The sequence below is a fragment of the Vigna angularis genome, chromosome 9 (genome assembly GCF_016808095.1).
Source record: "Vigna angularis cultivar LongXiaoDou No.4 chromosome 9, ASM1680809v1, whole genome shotgun sequence".
Classification (NCBI taxonomy): Eukaryota; Viridiplantae; Streptophyta; class Magnoliopsida; order Fabales; family Fabaceae; genus Vigna; species Vigna angularis.
The window spans coordinates 18,971,139-18,992,926 of record NC_068978.1 but is presented as its reverse complement, the minus strand read 5'-3'; the positions used below and the strand labels follow the sequence as shown (position 1 = coordinate 18,992,926).

General features: G+C 30.2%; 1 protein-coding gene across 1 annotated transcript; it reads right to left on the bottom strand.

The window, feature by feature from the left end:
• Positions 1-9,230: 9,230 nt before the first annotated feature.
• LOC108346607 (uncharacterized) lies at positions 9,231-11,900 on the bottom strand. The gene is made up of 5 exons (XM_017585673.2): positions 11,726-11,900; positions 11,119-11,306; positions 10,389-11,006; positions 10,122-10,199; positions 9,231-9,533 (listed from the first exon to the last, which is right to left on the bottom strand). Exons 1-5 carry the CDS (start codon positions 11,898-11,900, stop codon positions 9,243-9,245), a joined length of 1,350 nt encoding a protein of 449 aa, XP_017441162.2. The 3' UTR covers positions 9,231-9,242.
• Positions 11,901-21,788: the final 9,888 nt, after the last annotated feature.

Genomic DNA, 21,788 nt, shown 5'->3' with positions numbered 1-21,788 from the left:
TACTTGATTGTATGAAAGGAAGACACAGAGATATAGGAAAAATGACTACTTTGACACAAATTTTTTCTATGTTTGGATTCAATTGACACTTTTACACCACGTGAGGACGACAATGAAACTTTTACACCACGTGAGGACGACAATGAAACTTTTTTAAAAATGAGGATGAATTTGACACAATTCAACCAAACTGGGGACAAAGGAAGCAATTAAACCTTAAAATAAAATGTATTATTGTAAGTGAGAAAATATTAGAGATAGAGTTGAGTGGATTCATAAATAGTAAGATATAGAGAAATGGGTGGTTTTATGTTTCGAAACCCTAGAAACTCTAAATCAAAGAGAGAAAATAAAGGAAGAAAGGACATGGGCGTTTTGGGGTGATAAACTCTTAGTGTAAAGGAAAATTTGTGGTGTTTTAAGGTTGCAGATAAAGCCTTATGATTGGTCAAGGTATGTGGAAGCTTACCTTTGTTTGTTTATGGTTGTATGTTATATGTGTTTTTGGTTATTTTGGATTGATGATCCTTGTTGATACATGTTTATATGATTATGATTATGATTATATATTGTTATTGTTGGGCAAGGGTTTATGTATGCATGAACATAGAGTTTATGTAGTATTTGTGTTGAGTTTTCCCTATGAATGTATGTATGGTTTGTTGGGTTATCCCAATAGAGTTTGATGCTAAGGAGGAACAAAGTTATGATATTTGGGAGTTTCCATGCAAATATATGTTGCAATGTTGTGTTATTGGAATCCATTCCTATGTGGAGAATAGGCCAAATGAACTGGACCATTATGTCTTACTTTGTTTTAGTGGAGATGAGTTAGATTAGTAGGACACATTAGAGTCATTTGAAGAGAGAGAAAAGTCAAGTAAGAGAAGAAGAGAAGAAGTAATTTTCGCATAACATATAACCCGCACTAGTGTTTTCGTCATTCTCAAGTCGTTCACCGTTGGATTCAGATGATTTTTTGGCAGTGTGTTTCGGACGTATGGTTCTTCATTTTGACCGCTCGGATCGTGAATCAAAGGTTTAATTTTGGAGAAAACATTCTCGCATTAGCAGATCTGTTTTGGACAATTTTCATCTTCTTGGTTCTTATTTGTAAGCATTATGCTTAGTTAGTTTGGCTAATCGAAAACCCTATTTCGGTATTTTTATCGGAGACCCTTTTGCACCCTATTATTGGGGGCATAACATGTTAATGATTGGATCTGGATAATTCAAGTGATGTATTATATTTGTTTCAGTATGTTTACATGGGTATGTGATGCTTGAATGCATGTATGATGTGTTAACTATGTTTCCACGTGATCTAGGATTGATGTATGTATTTTTCAATGCTTGAATCATTTCTAGGATGTGTTTCAATTCGGCAATAATCGATTATCATTAGTTATAATTGATTATCTACGCGTTGATTTTGAGTGTGGTTTAAGGAATAATCAGTTATCTAGGATGATAATTGATTATCCCTTCCTACATGATGTTGTTCAAGAGTAGGAAGTGATCTAGTGTGGTGGCGGTGATACCCTTAAAGTTAGGGTCTCTATTTCACCTATGTGAGGCAAGGGAAGAGGATGGGTTACGAGAATAGCGATATTGGTTTTCCATGATCATTGGTTAGCTTAGTGAGAGAGTCATGGTGTTGAACTAACCATGTGGTGTGATGGTGGGTATGTGTCAACAACCAATTTCGTCCGAGTAAGTTAATAGAATAAAAATTAAAAGTAAAGATAAAAAACAAAAATAAGAGAATAATAATTAACAGTGGGTAAAGAAAAAAAGGAAAATAATAAAATAAATTTCCTTAATGTAGGACACATCACTAGAAAATATTTTTAAAATATTAGTTTGATATGGTAATAATTTGAATCAATATTATGCCAATAATTATAAACAATAATTAAAATGGTATATTAATATAATTTGCTGCGTCAATTGCTTTTAAAGAGGAAAATATGATTTTAAAAATGAACAAATTTTCTGACAATAATTATAATCAATGTCTTGAATATTATTTGATTTCTTTTCTTAGGACCAAGACATTTTCTTTCCCTATTTTGTTCGTTGTCAATTAATTCACAATTAAGGGCAAGATTACCATAATATTACAATGTGTGTATATAAATACACACCCTGTCGTGACAGAAAAATAAAGAAAAAGAGAGATACTCTGAAATAAGAGTGAACAAATACGATGAGAGAAAAATAAGTTCTCATGTTAGAGAGACTCTGCCAAAAGAGACTACCAAGGAAGAACTAGGAGAGTACTAAAAGCTGAAAAAGGTATGTCACCTCTGCACCCTTCTTTTTTTTCTCTTTTTATTACACTTTGAAGGTTTTCTTTCTAAAAGTATTATTTTCTACTACACACAAATAAATTTTTTTTTTAAAATCATAAATTTGTTAGTATAAGTACTCATCGGCCCATGGCCGATTTCTTTCATTTTCCCATCATTCTTGAAATAAAAAAATACAAGATCTTTAAAACAAAAAAAATGTTAATCTTGTTAAACCAATTCCTTGTCGGTTCGCTTTTCAAAAATCTCAAACATTTCATAATCAGTTTTAAACCAACTCAAACCTTTTTCTAGATATAGAATTACATGATCCTTGATTGTCCATCATAAATGGATATACGTAAGAGCAAGTCAATCCTTGTCGGGTTCATAAAACAAAAAAATATTTTTTGGTTTCTTATTAGTTTCTTTATATTTTTTTAGGGAAAATTAAACATTTTGGAAATCCACGTCAACTTTATACATTTAATTAAAGGTAATGCCTTTGGGCACGCGTAGTACGGTGCTAACACCTTCCTTACGCGTAACCGATTCTCGAACCTAAAATTTAGTTTTCGTAGACCATGTCTTATTTTATGATTTTCCATAGTTTTTCATAATAAATTATAGTGGCGACTCCCAAAATCTATTATTAAACTCGTTTAGTGTTGAGATGAACAATTGGGAACAGGGAAGATAGGTCCAAAGTTGTGGTGGAGGACCACTAGAATCATCTTGTTTATATAAACATGAATTATACGAGGAAGTATGGAGGTTGACATACATTTATAATGATGGTTGGATAAGCACGAGTTACCTTAAATTGACAGATGGTGTAGAGCTAATGGGTTGAACATGATTTCGTTTAAGGGAATGTAGGTGTGGTTATTTCTTTGGTTATTATAGTCTTATTATGAATTGATGTTGTTTGGTGTGATGCAATTGTAATAAGGACTTAACTATTGTGATATAAATGTTACATTGGTGATTTGGTGTTTATTTTGGTATTATTTTGGTATTATTTTGAATGCATTGATCAATTTATGATAATGTTGTAAGGAGAGTTAAATCTCTGTGGTTGTGATTGTAGATGTTGTGTGATTCCTAGATCACGTTGTTTGTTTAAACGATGGGCTTTTTGGTGGTGTAACTCATGCATGAGGGGTAGAGTTCTCTACTAGTGTAGGTGTGGTTCTTTGGGTATGTTGCTTTGATTTTACTTATGGGTGGTTTGGGTAGTAACAAATTAATTATCTTAAGTGATAATCGATTATCACAATGCATTTTGATGAAAAATGGTGAATTTGATGAAGAATGGACATGAACCAAGCCTGATGAGCTGTGGAACATGATGATAATCTTAGATTGAGGTTAGTTGTTATGTTTAGAGTTAGTTTGACTTGTGATTGAGAGTGGAACATGAGTGAGTGTTGGGATGTACTTGAGTATGTGATTGATGAGCATGAGAGTAGAGGATAAGTCTACTAATTGTACCTCATAAATCTTGGTTCTATATGTGGATATGTGCTTCTTTTTGCCTTTTGTGCATTGGAAGGAAATGATCTGTAGGGGAGGCTACTAGTGGACTGTAGGAGCAGTTATAGTTGGTGAGGTAGGGTACAAGAGTGAGATTGACTCTTTGCACTATGGTATTGTGGTATAGTGATGCTCATGGTGTTGTTCATGATTGGGATAATCATGATGGTGGTGTATCTATGATGATGATCATGATACTTGAGATGCTCCAAGTTATGTTATGTTGATAGTGATGTTACTATAATGGTTATAGTAAGTAGTTAACATGGGTGCTAATGAGTGGATAGACTAAGGGTCTATGTGTGAGATGTTAGTAATGACATCAAGAGTTAGAGATCAAGGATCGATGATCGAAGTTCAAGGATCGGGGATCGAGGATTGAGTAATTCGATATGATTGAATTATTTATGTTAGAGGATTAAGAATCTTATTGTTATTATTATTATTATTATTATTATTATTATGTATGGGGTGTTTGATTATGGTTGATATAATCAGAATGTATGTATCCTGGTGTGTGTTTGATTATGGTTGGTATAATTAGAAGGTATGTATCTTGTTGTGTGTTTGATTATGGTTGATATAATCAATATGTATGTTGTTGTTATGATTGTTTTATCAGTAACTTACCCCATACATGTTTGTGTTTGTATGTTTGTGAATGAAATTATCGACGATGATCGTATAATGCGTTATATGTGAGAAAATAATATTATAGATGTTCTAAAGGCATGATTGACTAGAGAATAACCTTGAGATTCATTCAAAGCTATTTTATTTTACAACTTAAGACACTATAATTGGAGACTTTCCTTCATTATTTTATTACTTAAAATAATGTAATTGGATAAGATTTTCTTTAAATACGTTTTCACACAGTGATAAATTTTAAATTTTACCGATTTTTAATAATTCGTGACATTCTAAAAATTAGAATGTTATAAAAAATATTATATTTAAATGCTATGTTGATAAACAAAAAATAAATAATGAATTATTAACCTCTATTTTGTAATAAAACAATTGATACGAGTCGATGCTATGTCTATAACAATTTATACCATAGTTGACTTTTTTTACTTAATTACACAATTACTATACCACTAATTTGCTTCCAAAAATTCCATAATGATATTCCAATCTTACAATTGGAGCTTTTTATGGAATAAAGAAATGATGAAGAAAGCAAGAAATGTATGGACGAAATTCTTGAGAGGAAGCTTATGTGAAACAGGGAAATCAAAATAAATATAAACTAATATATGGAATTATAAGTTTATAAACTAAAACCAACTAATTTATGTTCCAAACAAATTTAATATATATATATATATATTATTTGATATTTATAATAATTTTATAAATTAGTTGTTTTTTATTAATAATAATTTAAAATGTTATCAATAAGTTGTCGAATTTCATATTAATAATAGTTAAATAATAATTTCGTTAATAATATTATCAACTAATATTTGTTATTAATAACTTAGTTGATAAATTATTTTGATATTAAGAATAATTTCCTTTATATTAAATTATTATTTAGGAACATAATTCAACTAATTTATGTTCCAAACAAAACAACTAATTTTTTAATTATTATATAATAAAAAACTATTTTTCATTAAAAAATTTATAATCTTAATTATATATTTTAAAAGATTGTTTATAATAAAATATTTACGAAAAAAATTCAATTACAAAATACTATTTCTAAATATAAAGTAAATAATTTTTAATAATTCTTAAAATTTTTATTTATTTGAATTAATTTTATTATTGTATGAAAAAATTAAATTTTATTAAAAAATATAAACATGAATAATTTAAATATACATACCTATATTAAAAATAATAAAATATTATTATTTAATTTTATAAAATAAAAAATAAGTTATACTTTTTAATGAACTTAACTTTATGTAATAAATATATTTGATTTTTAAAAAATAATAACGTGTATTGCGCGCGAACTAGTTTTTGTTTAGAGGCTAATGTTATAGAAACAACAGAGCATTACACAATTAATTTAATAATAATTACACTTATTTTAATGTGAAAATAAAATTATGGGATAGATTATTTTATTAGATTTTGAAATGGTAAACATTTTATTACGACATCTCAATAACACACCACTTAACGTTGAAAGGAATAAATTGTTGTAGTTATTTAAAATTTGTTTTACTATCAAACTTTAAAAATAGTATTTATAATTCAAATATTTTGCGGACTAAAATCGCTACATCATTTTATTAAGGAATCAATCTATAGAGTATATATTTAAGTTATAAATATTATAATAATTATAATATTTGATTTTAAAATATATTTAGTCCTTAAATTACTCAATTTTATTTTATATTAGGTTTAGAAATAATATTTATACACTCTAATTCAATAACCATATTTATCTGCCTATTATATATATATATAGTGAATAATATAAATGAACGACAAATACTAATAATTAGAACGATAAATAAATATAATTGAATTAAAAATAGTAAGGAATTATAAAAATATATTTTAAATTAAAAGGAACTTGTTCAACGTAAAACTTACCTAATTTTAGTTTGATAATATTTATTCAAAATATTAAAATCTGCTCGCATAACGTAATTTTTGCGTTTATACCTTCTTTCTTCTTTTTTTACATTTATTTCATGACATAGTATGAATCACTTAGTTCAATATTAGGTTATAATGATTTAAGTTGATAGCTGTAAAAATAACAAAGATTAGTTAAATAAGTAATTATAGGTAAACTAAAAACATACATTCTTATTTATAGTTACTCACCATATATATTATCTTTGGATGAATACATCAAATCATCTTTATTTTACTGTCATTAACAGGATGAAGTTCAAACCTAGTGCATATATTATACAAGTTAGTTTTATGCTATATTAAGTTAAGTTTAAGTAAAAATGTTATTGGATTGTAGCATTTCTTCTTCTACTATAAACAATTCTCTAAAAACAATTCTTAAATACACCTTAAACATCCAACAAATTTTTAACTAAAATATAAAAAATACAAAAGAATTAGTTGTTGTTTTAGAAAGAATGACATCCTTAAACTTTTACAGCTTCAAAATATTTGTTGAAAATTCTCGCTAAATTATATAATTTTTCAATTCCTGTCTTTGTATATTTTAACGTCTTAGTTATCCAAAAACAATTAGTTGTTGTTTTCATAAAATATTAAATAAATAAAATAGACTGTTTTTAATAAGGAAAATATTTGATATTTTTCTAACTCATGAAAGCATTTTATTCGTAACTTATAAATATGGGAAAAATGGATTAAAAAAATAAAACATTAATCGTTAAACACGTCCCCTAGTATATTACTTTCTACTCAAATACAAAAAAAAAATTATTAAATTTTTATTTTATTTGATATTATTATTTCAAAAATATTTTTACATTTAAATTCAAATATTATTTTAAATTATTAAAATTATTTTTTATTGTTTAAAAAAATCATGAAATACAATTATATACCATTTCTAATCAATATCAAAGTAATTATTATTTTTATATCTAAATCCAGAAATGATATATAATATAAAAAAAAAACAAGCTAAATTTGTGTAATTAAATCTTACTTGAGATACTTTACGTCATTTTCAAGAATAGTATTAAAAAGAATTAGACGGTTGATTCCCACAAAAGCAATAGCAGATATCTGAGAATATAAAAACAAAAACTTAATTTAACATATGCTTTAAAAACAATATCTATAATAAACAATTGTGAAAGAAAAGACAACATCTTCTAAAATGACAAATACATAGATTAACAAATAAGTTCAATTAACAAGAAATTCAGTTGGTTTCTTTACTTAATCTTATTAAAATAGTTGATAATTTTGATTGAATTAGACTTGTGTTATTTTTTAACTAAAATAATCTCATTAATATTGAATTAAGTTAGATTTAGTATATTGATACCCAAATAATTTTTTACAATTAAAAAAAATAGTCTTTTTACTACTTTATTTTGATATAACTTTTAAATATGTTTTATTGTATTTTGATTAAACAATTCGTATGATTAAAATAAAAATCAAATCTTAAATTGTAAAAACTAAAGAATAAGAAAATCTTTACACGTTCAAAATATAGTTCCTAATCACATCTGTGGTTAGAGTGTGATACTGTAAAAAAATTGTTTGTACGGAAAAAAGAGCTATTATAGAACTATAAAGACCTTATAGTGAGTTTACAATTTAAGTAAAAGTTAGATAGATTATTAAATATGATATGGAAGTCTGATATTTGCAAATAATTAGTTTTAGAACCCAAGTTCTTACTATGATTCTCTTAAGGAATTTTAGACAAAAAGATTACCATAAGAAATAAATAAATAAATAAAATAATGTTTAATATATATAATTTACAATCTTTTTATGAAAAATATATAAATAATGAATTAAAATAAAAAAATATTATATATAATAATTGTCTTCATGGGAGTGAGCACCTAAATCGCATACCAAATTCCACAAACAACGAATTTGATTGGTTGGGTTTAGTTTGTCCTAAACAATCAATTTATTTAACTTAAGATTGATTGTATTGGATGGGTGGTCATGAATGGTAGTGATACTTTTAATATCCCTATAACTACTTCATAATGATAAAAGTGAAAATTCTTATGTTTATCTAGTGCTTTTGTTATATCAAATAAGCTTAATTAACATTCAAATTTTAGATATTTTTTAAATGGAATACCTAATGAATTAAATATTTTTATATACGTTACTAATTTTTTTTTATTATTTGTACTTATTTTAATTTAAATTTCTCAAATGTTTTTGGATTTTTCTTGTTTATCTCTCAATATTTTTTAATATAATTTTTACATTTTGTATCATAATATATAATGATATGTTTTTCATATGGTGGTGTATGAAGAGACTTCATTTTAATTATGTATTGAACAACTTAATAAATATGTAGATGGTATGAATGTTTAATTTATTAGGTATTAAATTTAAAAGAAAAAAATATTGAAAAAAACAACTGTTTATACATAGAACATGTAAAATATAAGTATATGAAATAAATATATTCATAACACCCATAAACTATCATATTTTACCTTGTCTAGCCTTGAACCAGGAGAGATCCACTTCCCAATATCTAAATCAAGCACTTTAGTAACTACAAAGTTGTCAATGCCATAAACACCATAAACAGAAAATATTTGTTTGGTTAAAGAAACTACTGATAAACTTCCCTTCTTATTTAGAGAGGGATACAATGTGCACTTGTAGAAAATTGGATTATATGATCCATATATGACAACAAAAGCTAACAAAAATTCTGTCATAAACAACATAAAATGAAAAACTTATATAGATCTCAATAGTATATAATAATACCAAGCATGTTCTTTTTCATCAAAAGAAAAAAGACATATGAAACTCACAGTTTAGCTGTGTCATTGAGGTTGAGTTCATAGGATAGAGAGACTTGATCATAAGCTGGAAAGACCAATATAAATCAATAGTTGATAACCACCATTCTGCATCAAAAAACACTTTTACAAATAATGTCTCTTCAGGATCTATATGTTGCTCATCATGTGACTGAATAACTGTCTTCTCAACATGTGTCTGAATAAGACTAGATGCTGATTCTAAGATTTTAGAACGATCCATTAGATGCTGAATTTTCAATTCTGCCTCCCTCTGGTATGGAATGATGTAAACAAAATAAGCATAAAAGACTTAAGATCAGAAAATTTGGTAAAATTAAAGGTACCAACTGTTAATCCAAATGATGATTATGTTCATAGTTTTAACTTGCAGTCTAGATATTTCAATTTAATAATGTACTTGGTTTTGATTCTTCATCGGATCAAACATTCACAGGAATAAAATTTTGGTGGGGTTTGGATCTACTGTATCCACTGCACGAATAGGGGGTCAAAAAAGTGGGCCCCATTTAAGAATTGAAACCAAAGTTTTATGAAAAATGTGGCTGAATGAAAATGAATGATCAGAATCAGCAGAGTGAATTTTATTTACAAGAACTAAAAGGAAGACAGCACAGTTCTGCATATTTTAGAATTTCAGACAAAGGAAAAAGTTTCAAGTTTATGAGATGATAATTACTTAAAATGAATTCATATATTTGACAAATTAAGAAGTTCAATATGTTGGTCCCATGTGTAACCATTTAAATTTTTATACATGCAAGCAATATATTATGAAAGAGATGAGTAGTGGAAGATAACAAAATTTAACTGACATTGATCATAATATAGAAAGGAGTACCAGCTTTTGCTCAAGGTGACAATTGTTTTGTATTTGCATTTGCTTGAAAGTCATGAGTTCTTCAACTTCTTGTATCAACTACAAATTCATCAAGGTTAGTTTAATAGCTTATAGCATTAAAGACTGACTTATGCATGTTATGATTAAGAAAATCAAGTGTCTTTAGTCCTTGAAAAACTACTATAAATGAGTAAAATTTAACTCAAACTAAGATTAGAAAAATACCATTTAAGAAAGTGTAAATGTATATTGAAGGCATGTTTATACCTTGTCAATGGAGTATTTATGCTCAATTGGAGTACTTGAATTTTCTTCCTTCTCTAAACATTCTGGCACCTCATGACATTCCTTTTCCACAATGTACACATCATTCTCATCATGAGTGTCATTCTCATTCTCATCATTTTCCACTGTGCATGCATCATTCTCATCAGGAGTGTCATTCACATTGTCTGACAGTGAGAGGTCTTGACTTTCATGACCAAGAGCCATTTTCTTTAGCTTCTCATATACAAGGTTGAACTCATTCTCACTAACCTCCTCCACTACTGCTTGAGTATCCAATGATCTGATGTCTCCATCTAAAGAGGAAGTAACTTCAGTGGAATATGTTCTCTTATTTGATCTTGTAAAATGTTGTGTCTCTGACTCATGTATTTCAAATGCTTCACCTTCTTTTGATGGAAGAGATGGAGACACAGTTTTCCACTTCAAATTACAACCAGATGCAAATGCTAAAGAAGCTAGTAATGAAGTAAGTTTGTTTGCTTGTCTATGGTCTAATTCAAACCAGAAATGGTTATTACTGTAGTAGTTGCCTGCAATTACTGGTGCAAATATATCTTCAGATAGTGGCTGGCACTGAAGACGCACACGAACTTTCACCTTAAATCATTAATAGCAGGTTTGGGTGAACAATGACATGAATACTTGACCACTATTATCATGAACAATGAGGGTTAGAGTTTGGCAGGTAGACATGTAGCAAGTGATATACCTGTGCAGGATATTGTGTTCTATCCAATTCTGAATTATCATCAATCCATGCGTAAGGGTCAATGTACATTTTCCCTTTGCTAGATGCCTCAAAAATTCCATGGAGCTTCCTGTCACTATAGTTGAACAGAAAAATAGGAAGGCCAGGATCAATGTTCTTCACATAGGAAAAGTGGTTTGCTGGTAAACCTGTTAAAACAAACACATACTATTGAGTTAATGGTCACATAACCCCACCTTCAAAATGAGGGGTTTCATTGTTAAAGCAAATGATTTCATCCTAAGATGAGTGCAAGCAACTGTTACAACACTCCTAACTGATAGTGTGATGTTAGTTGAAATTTATTGAAGTTGTAACTACTAAGAAGTTTCAACCAATAAAGGATAATGAATTAATAAAGTGTATTATAACATTTTTCTTCATGCTAATTTGAAGAATTTCGAAAAATATAGTTCAAGTGAAATTCTTCAGTGTTGTATGTTAACACAGTCATATTTTGAATATAAAATATCATTGATTCATTCATCTTTATACTCATACTAATGGCATCAGAATCTTGCAAATGCTACAATAAAAGAAATCACATACAGAAGAGTTAAAAACTAACCGAAGATTAGTTTTGATTGGCATTCTTTCATTGTGTTGTTCTTGCAACCAAATATAACCCCACCAAGCTGATACTTCTCCAAATTTCTGCCACCTACAGAATTGACCACTAAATTTGGATAAAAAGGCACAGCCCCACTGATTCTAAAAGTTTGTGTTCTTCTCCCTGTCTTCATCCTGGCACAAGAATCAATGTCAAAATCCAGATGAAGAAATGTAAATAATTATTATGTTAGCAATATCAAATGAACCGAAGCTTCAAGCGATTAAAAGTTCAAATGAATATAGAATTCTTTCATTGTCATTAGGCGAAGAGTTGAACAATGGACTTAAAGGTTTAATTGAGCATCAATTAATGGTGTCATCACACTGGTCCTTAACGATTAGCATAGGAGTAATACGAGGGAAAATAATCCTATCCTAATCACTCTCCTATCCAACATTATGACAACAAACACCAGAGAAACGTTTACATGCACTATCAAGCACCAATTCAGACCCTGCAACACTATTCAATCCACTACTCCATCAGATAAGAAATCAAGACTGAAAAAGCACAAGGAAAAATGTCTATCCACACTTTCTAGCATACCAAGTAAAAAAGAATGATAGGGAAGAAAGCAAAAGAATTGAGTGAAAGAGTGATACTTGAAACAAGTTTGTGAAACACGGAAAGGCTCACACAGAAAAACCAATGCAAGAAAACAAATGTGTGGAAATGGTTTTATAGTACTATTGTAATGCAAAAGTAATTGGGCCAGTTTTGGGTGGGAAATGCTCTTAATCTAGGATCTATGGATTATGAGTACCTTAATTTTGTACTAATACGGAGTATGAGTACCTCCTTTAGCACTTATATATTTATATATATCACGCTATGTGGATAAATTTGGTAAGATAATGTGTGCCTTGTGATCGGAAAATCAGAAAAGCACGGTATAACGCATCAATTGTATCACTCCATCTCTTTGACTACACTATTAGCATTTGAAGGATAATATAATTGAACACAGATTACATGTTATTCGTGCCCGATGGATTTGGCATTTCTTTGCAAAATGGATTTGGTATGTGTTGAAACCAACGCAAATTGTTTCTGGGTTAACATGCTGTTTGCATTTATCATACATGACTTTTTTCTGCAGGAAAAACAAACAAACAAAATATCATACGTACATGAATTTGATAAGTTATAGGAAAAATCTACAAGAAGGAATTTTTACATTTGTAGTTACAGGGGAGACAAAATTTTGTTTCCCAGCTTCTTAGTTAGGTATTGTAGTGTTAAAATTGGCAAATTTTTTTAAGAAAATTTATTAAAAAGAACGTTGTTAGAGAATTTAAAATTGTTTACATAGCACTTAAAATAATAATAATAATAATAATAATAATAATAATAATAATAATAATAATAATAATAATATTATTATTATTATTATTATTATTATTATTAATACAAATAATTTTATTTTTATTTATTGTTTAAAAGTTATATCAAACTCTAACCACTAATCAACTTCCTTCGCTATATATCACAATAAACATAAAACTAGTTTGGAATATTTTAATTTAGATATTTCATTTAAACCTTGAATCAGTTTATTTAGTAAATAAAATTGCATTACCAAAATATAATAATTAAGCAAACTAAAGGTCCCCTCGTTTGTGACATGTTTTCTTCTTAATTTATTTTATGATATAAGTCAAAATTTAGGTGCAACATAAAAAAACATGTGTAGACAAACTTATTAAAAAAATATGTATAAAATAGGAAAATAAGAAAAAAAAGTAAAATAATTTTTTATAAGTTAAATTTAATTCATGCGTATATTAATTTATTTATAGCTTTTCTTTAGAAAAATTATATGACAGAGTTATAAATTATATAAGTTAATAAATATACTTTTTTTTTCTTGAAAGTGTTAATGGATAAACTAATGCAAAAATAATGGTTGAGCTTTTCTATTTCAAATTATAATCTTTGATTAATAATTTAAATGATAGAAATTAATATCAAATATAAATGAAACATTCCATTTTAACTATTGTTGTGAAAATGAACCAATTGGTCTGGTCCAGCCTGACTTTCTACGAGTTAATTACTTAGTGAGTCAATACAACCCAGCTCATTTAATAGCGAGTCCAAAAAATTCAAATCTAGCTCGACCCACCATAGGTTGGTGGATTAAATGGGTTGACTCATTGACTCACTTAATTACAATTTCTTTTTCTTTCAATCTAAAAAAAACTATATTTTTCTAATTGAAATCTAAATAAAGTTCAATCCAAATACAATCCAAGATGATATTAAACTCCAGATAGAATCCAAAATATAAAAAAAATACAATACAATCCAAAATCATGTTAAACTCCAAATATAATACAAAAAAATAAAACACAAAACAAATTACTATTTAATATCAAATCATTGTTGTCACTATCCATGTATAATATTAAAGTCTTGAATAAACAAATCCAAAACATAGGACGGTTTAGGCTTATGGTTTTTATTTTTTTAATATAATTTAAAATTTATGGGTGGGTTGTTGAACCAACTCAGCTCACCACAAGTTCAACTTGGGTGAGCTGGATTCTTAGTGGACCGAGTTCAATTTTGGTCTGTACCAAAATTTACAATATTCTTTAAACACAACCCGGCTCAAACTAGTGATGAGTCGGGTTGGCCCAAGGGTTTTAACTCAAATCAAAAGCTTCAAACAACCCACAAACACATACTAATTACAAATTAACCATAATCAAACCAAACAGATATGCTCAATACAATTCAAAACTTCAAAATCACATTAATTAGTTCATGACATACATATAAACCCTTGAAATTGAAACTCTTCACCTAATGTTATAGCTCAACTTAAAAACTCATGAAAATAAATCATCCCATAAGAATATCAATCAAAATCAAACAAGTGAACAATTCAACATATAAAGAAATCAAAAGTTAGCTTCCCTTACCTTTGAGACAACTCAAGAATGCACAAAGACCCCAAAACACCTTTAGAAACATAGAAAGCTCTATCTACCCATAGTGACATCACAAGAACGATCATGTCACACAATTAGGACAAATGATCAATGGATAATCTCATAGAAGGCTTGAACACAACATGAAAGCCAAAAGAACTCACATGTAATAGGAAAACCAAATTGTTTCGGATATAGGATCGAGGATCTTCGCAAAACACTTATTCACACTTTCCTCCAAGTCAGCTTAGGTTATCCTGCATACACTTAATGAAAATTCTTCCTTGTCCAAGCTACAAACTGTCTAGATGTACTTGTTAAAGGTACTTCAAAGCTCAAGTTAGTGATTAATCCGATCAGAGGTCACAGTAAATTCTTAAATTCGCAATAAAGGCAATCACATACCTTCTTACCTTTGACCTGTACTTATAGGTTTTGAGATGGACTTATGATTAACGAACTTCTAATCACGACCCATTGACTAATAAACAACATTTACCGATAATGTTGATTGGATTATGCTTAATGGTATCGATCACTCAGATCGTTCGTCCCTTTCAGTGATCTTAACTGTACGGACCTTCTCCACGCTTGTACGGTCCTACGGTACACAAACAAATCAAACAAAGGAACCAAAAAACAACTTACTCTAAAGAAGAAACTAAGGTTGGATTAGAAGATCTCGCTGAGTAGAGAAGTTAGCAACCTAGAAAAGCAAGAAGAACAACAAAATTGGGAGAACATGAAGTTCATCTGGTGCCACCTTCTTGCTGTTGAGTGCCAACATTAGAGAGGCAAGACTTGTCATCCATGTATCTACCATTAAGCAGTAGGAATATGGTGTTGAGAGCCATTCTATTTGTAAAAGTTAGCGTTAAGCAATACGAAGGTTGTTGGTTGCTCGAAGGAAAGTGATCTTTGGATGTTTAGGAGCATGAAATATAATGTTAGAGAGCTTAGAGGTCTGCTAGGACTTGTGGGAACCATCCCTTCTTCCTTCTTGTATCTCCAGCTTCTTCCATATTTTAGTTTTTAAGCTTAAGCTCTCTATGACAAAGGAGACCTAAACCATTTAGTTGTGAGTAGATGTAACCACTGAACTCTTGTGTATTTTGAAAATGATTTAAAATATCTATATATGTGTCTTCCATTAAATTCTAGCATTTTTGTTTCTTTACTTAATGATTTCTTGTCATTCATAGCTTGATATTTGGTTCATTAGGTGTTGGAAAATGTCTTTTGAAACCTAGACTTAGAACAAGATACCTAATGGAGCTTTTATCTAGGAATCGAGCTTGACTCATTAATTGTCTTAAACCCTAGTTCATAAAGCAAGATTGTTTATTAGGGGTTCAAGGGATTTATTCTTAATAAATAAGGAAACCTAGGCTTATTCTACTAAGGGATTAAGGTTTGAGTAAACTTATGGGTTGAAATTGGTAAACTAATGGAGAGGAGATGAGCATTTTAAATGCATGAGAGTGAAGTCGGTGAAATCTAACATCAACAATAACATTCCATATTATTTTGTATCTTATCCATCGTCTAAGTGTTCTAGATTTCCAAAGTTCATCTTTATAATTCATGTATCAATTTACTTTCTTGCAAAAATTCAACATTATTGAAATATTCTTTAATCTAGATTAGTCATTAATTATACGATTATTTGGTATTGCACAAGTCTCTTGAGAAACGATATCCAAGCTTACAAGTTATTACTTGCACGATTTGATATATTTGCCAAAGAGTTAACATGAGTAAATAAGAGTTGTTGGAGCTGTTGAGCTTGCATTTGATGATATAAATAATTTCATTTTGGGTTTAGAATTGAATTCTTGTATGTTTAATTTAGAAGGATTTTTTAGGATACATCTAGGAATTGTTACCGTCATTTGTAAATTTGTATGCAATTACCTATTTAGTAATGACGAAAGTAATTTTTCATCGTGGAAAAGTGGTGAGTGGTTGATGCTTTTTATAGGTTAGAGTATGGTAGTTGGCATAACCAAGATCTGATGGGTCTTTAAGTACTTTGTTCTTGTTATGACAGTTGGATAAGTGTGTTTCAAATGTCTTTTGACTTTAGTGTTTGACAATTTTATGTTAATTATCATTGTTAAATACCTACGAAACTTAATTAAGTAATTGTGCACTAGTAAGAAAAGGAGATACTAACGCGCCCAATATGCTTTGATTTACGAAAAATCGAAGTATATATCTCGGTTCCAAACCAACCAAAGCAATAGAGCATCTATGGCCTCGGTTCCAAGGAGAACCGCTACAATCGGGTCTACGTACTTGACAAATAAACACTTTTCAGTTGACCAAAATCTTTGGGCAGGGTTTTTGGCATTGGTTGTTTTCAGAACTGAGGTCGTAGACCCTCTGCTCAAACTAACATTCCCCTTTGCAATCTAACAAATATCTCTAGGCAAGGTTTTTGGCCTCGGTTGTTTGCAAAACCGAGGCCATAAACCCTCTACACAACCTTGACATTCCCCTCTGTACTCTAACGATTCAGTTGACAACTTTTTGGGAAAGGGTCTATGACTTTAGTTCCCTGCAGAACCGAGGCCATAGAACCTTTTCCAAAAGGTTTCTTACTTGAAAAGTCAAATTTGTAGAGAGATGTTATATTTGTACATGACTTTTGGCCTCGGTTCCCTTAGAACCGATGCGATAAACTCTACTCTGACCCATTTTGAATATTTAAAATATATTTGTTTTTCAGTTTTTGGCACCGTTTCTATCTTAACCGAGATAATATAGGTCTTATACATCAGTTTGGTAGGGAATCGAGGCAAAACGATTGAACAAAATTGCAAAATTGTCATTGAATTATTTTTGATTTATTTTAGGGCGACTTTAGGCCTCGGTTGTTTGGAAAACCAAGGTTGTAGTCCCCCATATTGCCTAAATTTTCTTGAGAACCGAGCTAATAACCCTTTCCAGGTTAAAAAAAATAAAAGACAGAGGGTGAATAGTTTCATCTTCGTGAAACTGTTCCTTCCCTTTGCAAACACACATAGCGCCACTCGGCCATGAAACTATTGATGAATCGGCAAGTGTACCGAATCGCATAAGTAATATAAAATGATAAGACCTAGTATCGTATCCCAAAGGACTCTCGGCATTAGACAATCGTGTAATAACTTGATTAATTAAGACTTAAAGAAAACGAGATAATTGGTTTCAGATGCAAAGACAAAAAATTAAATATTAATGCAGTTTGATCAATAGCAGAATAACACAATGATGAATGGATGTTGTTTAATATGAGATGAGTATGTTGTTGGGGTTAGATTTCACCAAGTTCCCTCTCATGTATGTAAGAATTCTTCTTTATGCATTAATGTTAATGTCACTCATTAAATCACTTAAACCCGATCCCTCGGCGAAATAAGCCTATCCTTAATCACTAGTTCATGCAATTCCTTGCATTCATAGTAATTAAATGTGAAGATCAAGAGCTTTAAGACGACCAGGACTCATACCCTCATCCCTGAGAAATATTACTCTTGGGAGTAATTCAACAAGAACCTGAATTGTAAGGAACCTCCCCAACTTGCTACCCGTGCCTCGTAAATTCTCTCTCTCACTCTTATACTTTCCAGAATATTTGTTTTGGTCCCCCCCAACTCTCAACTATTCGCTCAATTTATAGACTCACTCACCACTCCAAAATGAATGTCGCGAACCCTAGAAATTTAATCCCCCCATCCTCCAATTCTTCTTCTCCATAAGACACCTCACTTTCTCTTAATTTCTATACTTTCGTTACTCTCCCGAAGCATTGGATTTCTTTCATCATGCCGCATAAAAACAAAAAAAACGGGCGCCCGAGGGATGAGCGGTGGTTTTCTACGCTTAAGCTTCACAAGGGTCGCGCAAGCTTCATGCTTCTAGCGCTCAAGCGCCCAAAATGGAGCGCCCGGGCGGTGAACGACTCTCTTCTACGCTTAAGACTCATAGATGACGCCCAAGCTTCGTGCTTCTAGCGCCCAAAAAGGGGCGCCCGGGCGGTGAGCGACACTCTTCTACGCTTAAGCCTCCAAAAAGGGCGCCCAAGCTTCGAGCAATCCTCTCTTCTGGTGCTTTTCCAGGCCTTTCTAAGCTCCATCTCCTTAGCACTTTATCCTTGCTTTCCATATTATCTCATTTTCTACCAAAACAAGGAGAATTAGTCATAAAACCATTAAACTCAACCTCAACTCTCTTATTCACACAACTTAACAGAAAAACAAGATTTGAAGCAAGTTTCTAAGCAGAAAAGGGTGCATTTAGTATCAAAACTACATCACAAATAACGGTATTTTCAACGGTTATCTGAAACCTCCTCCTTCTTTGCATTTTTGCACCATTCAACATCGTTTTTATCATATCCATTGTCGTCGTGAAGGTTTAGGAACCATTATCAGTGATCAAAATTGTTTCAAACCTCTTCTTGGGTTGGTTATTGCGATTCTCCACCTTTAGAGGTAAATTTTCGATGCTTTTTTTTTTGCGTTTTGGTGTTTATTTTTGTTCCTAAAACTAATGTTTTGTTTGTATTTCTGTCTAGGATTGATTTTTGCATAGTTGAATTTTTTTACCGTTATGATCATGGGTTGTCCATTGTTATTGGCCTTTCACACTCCCAAGTTCTTATTTTAATGTTTAAAGTTTACTTTTTAATAGGATCATACATATTTGTAGTAGGTTGTAAAAAAATTTATGTTGGATATGTGATTATTTCAATGCTTATTAATTGTATGATTGTATGATTGAATTGAATTAACCTTAATTTCTTGTTAAATGATCAATACAAAAGTTATTTTTGTATTGTAATTTTGTAGAAAATTTCAGAATATTTATGTATGGATCAAAATTGGAGTAATTTACCACACATTAGTGTTGAGTACAAGAGAGGGGTAGAGGAGTTTATACAATTTGCGCAATGTAATGAGGGTAGAAGTGATGATGAAGTAAAGTTTAAATGTCTTTGTGTCAAATGTTTGAATATGAGAAATTTGAACGTAGCATCACATAAATTCTAGATTTTCATTCTAGATTTAGGTTGTCATATAGACTTTAGGTTCATTTAGGTAATTTCTATTTCATTTTGGGTGCTTCTTGGTTTTGGCTACTAAAGGAATTAGTGTCTAAATTGGTTTCTAATTAATTAGTGACAAATTTAAATACTAATTTTTTGTTGGTAGCTGAAGTGATTAATTTAGAGATAATTCACAATCCAATTATAATTTTTTTATTCATTAATAGAGACTATTTTATATACCAATAATTTTTAGTTTATAAATTGATATTTTTTTTCTCTAAAATTGGTTGTTGTTTAGAGATTTTCTTGTAGTGGTCAACTACTTTTCAAAGTCTTATGAATGATATTTTTCAAGTATGTTTGTGAAAATTTGTTTTTGTTTTTTTTTATGACATATCATGGTATATTACTTGAAATGGAAAGACCATTTACATTATCTAGAAATAGTCTTGAAATTTCTATAACATCATAAACTATATGCCAGACTTTCGAAATGCTTGTTTGCATTTGAGGAGATCAATTATTTGGGGCATAAAACTGGATTAGGTGTTGTCTTGATAAATGATAAAATTGAAGTCATTCAACAATGGCCTCAACCTATTTCAGTTAAATAATTGTGTGATCCTTGGTTTAACAAGCTACTATAGACTTTTCATAAAAGGCTATGCAACGACTGTAAGACCCTTGAAATTCTGAGTGTAAATTCTAAGTCTTGGATAGTTGGAAGACTAAGAACTCAAGAAATTATCAAGTTGTAAAAAAAAAGGTTCAAGTTATAATGTAAAAATAGAATGTTATCAATTTTGACATGGTTTACTATTTTACTTATAACTTTTTGTACAAATTAGATATTGAGTTGATTCCTTTTCTATTAGAAAGTACACTCAAAGAGCTTCGATTCGAGTACTCATACGTGTATTTTCAACTTTGGGAAAGGGTTCAACCAGGCTATCAAAGTTGCGAAAATTTTCTTCACTCACTAGGCGAGTGATACTTTTCCAGACAGTTTCCCGACATTAGGAAAAGTTGTGTGGAAACTTTTTGACTCACTGGGCTAGCTAAAACACTAGTTGGGCGAGTGTAACAATACATTTTGGCTATAAAAGGGTGTCTAGAGGCCTTGGAGAGGTTCAGAGCTGTGGAGTTGTGTTTTGAGCTGTGGGAGAGGATTCTAAGCCAAAGGGATGTTCGAAAAGTGTTTTAGAAGGGCTAGCTAAGGAGAAAACAACCTTGAGTCTTTTGATTTTGTTCATGGTTTTGGAATGAAATTTTGTTTCTGTTATATATTTGAATCGGTGAAAAGTTTTGGAATGAAGATATACTTATGATTTGATGATTTCGAATCGGTGAATGATTTTAGAATAGGATTATGCTTCCATTTCTGATTGAATTGTGTTAATAATAATGATTATGGAATGAATACTGTGAGTAGATGTTTTTGGTACCGTTTATCCATTGTACTTCATGTGTATATTGATTTTGAATCTGTATGGACTAATTTTCTGTTTTGATGCATCTGAAATGTGTAAAATTGTTGTATAGACTGTTTGAGATTGCAGTATATGATTATGATGTGATTATACTGTTTTTATGTATCAGATGATTATGGAATTATTGTATATGGTATGAGTTAGTGTATATGATATGAATCTCGTGGAGAGATTCTGTATTGATAGTGTACATATTGATGTTGAGGGTCCTGATTGGTCAATCCTGATACTCTAATAACTCTCCAATCTCAAGTAGAGAATGATGAGTTACATGGTGAGAGGGGACAGGAAGTCCTTGTCTGAGCCCTGTTGGGTCAAAAGAGAGGATTAACCTTGTGCGAGGTCCTTGTCTGGGGCCACCGTTCTGGTCAAAAGAGAGGATTAACCTCATGTGGTAGTTGGGTAAGCCATTTGAATTACCACCACAAGTGCGACCGCCCAAGACTTCCATCAATATTTTTATCCGGATGAGTCGAGTCAGTAATTATGATATGGTTACTGAATGATGGTTTGTTTAACTTGAAAGTTTTGAGTTATGTTATAGTTTTAAATATCCT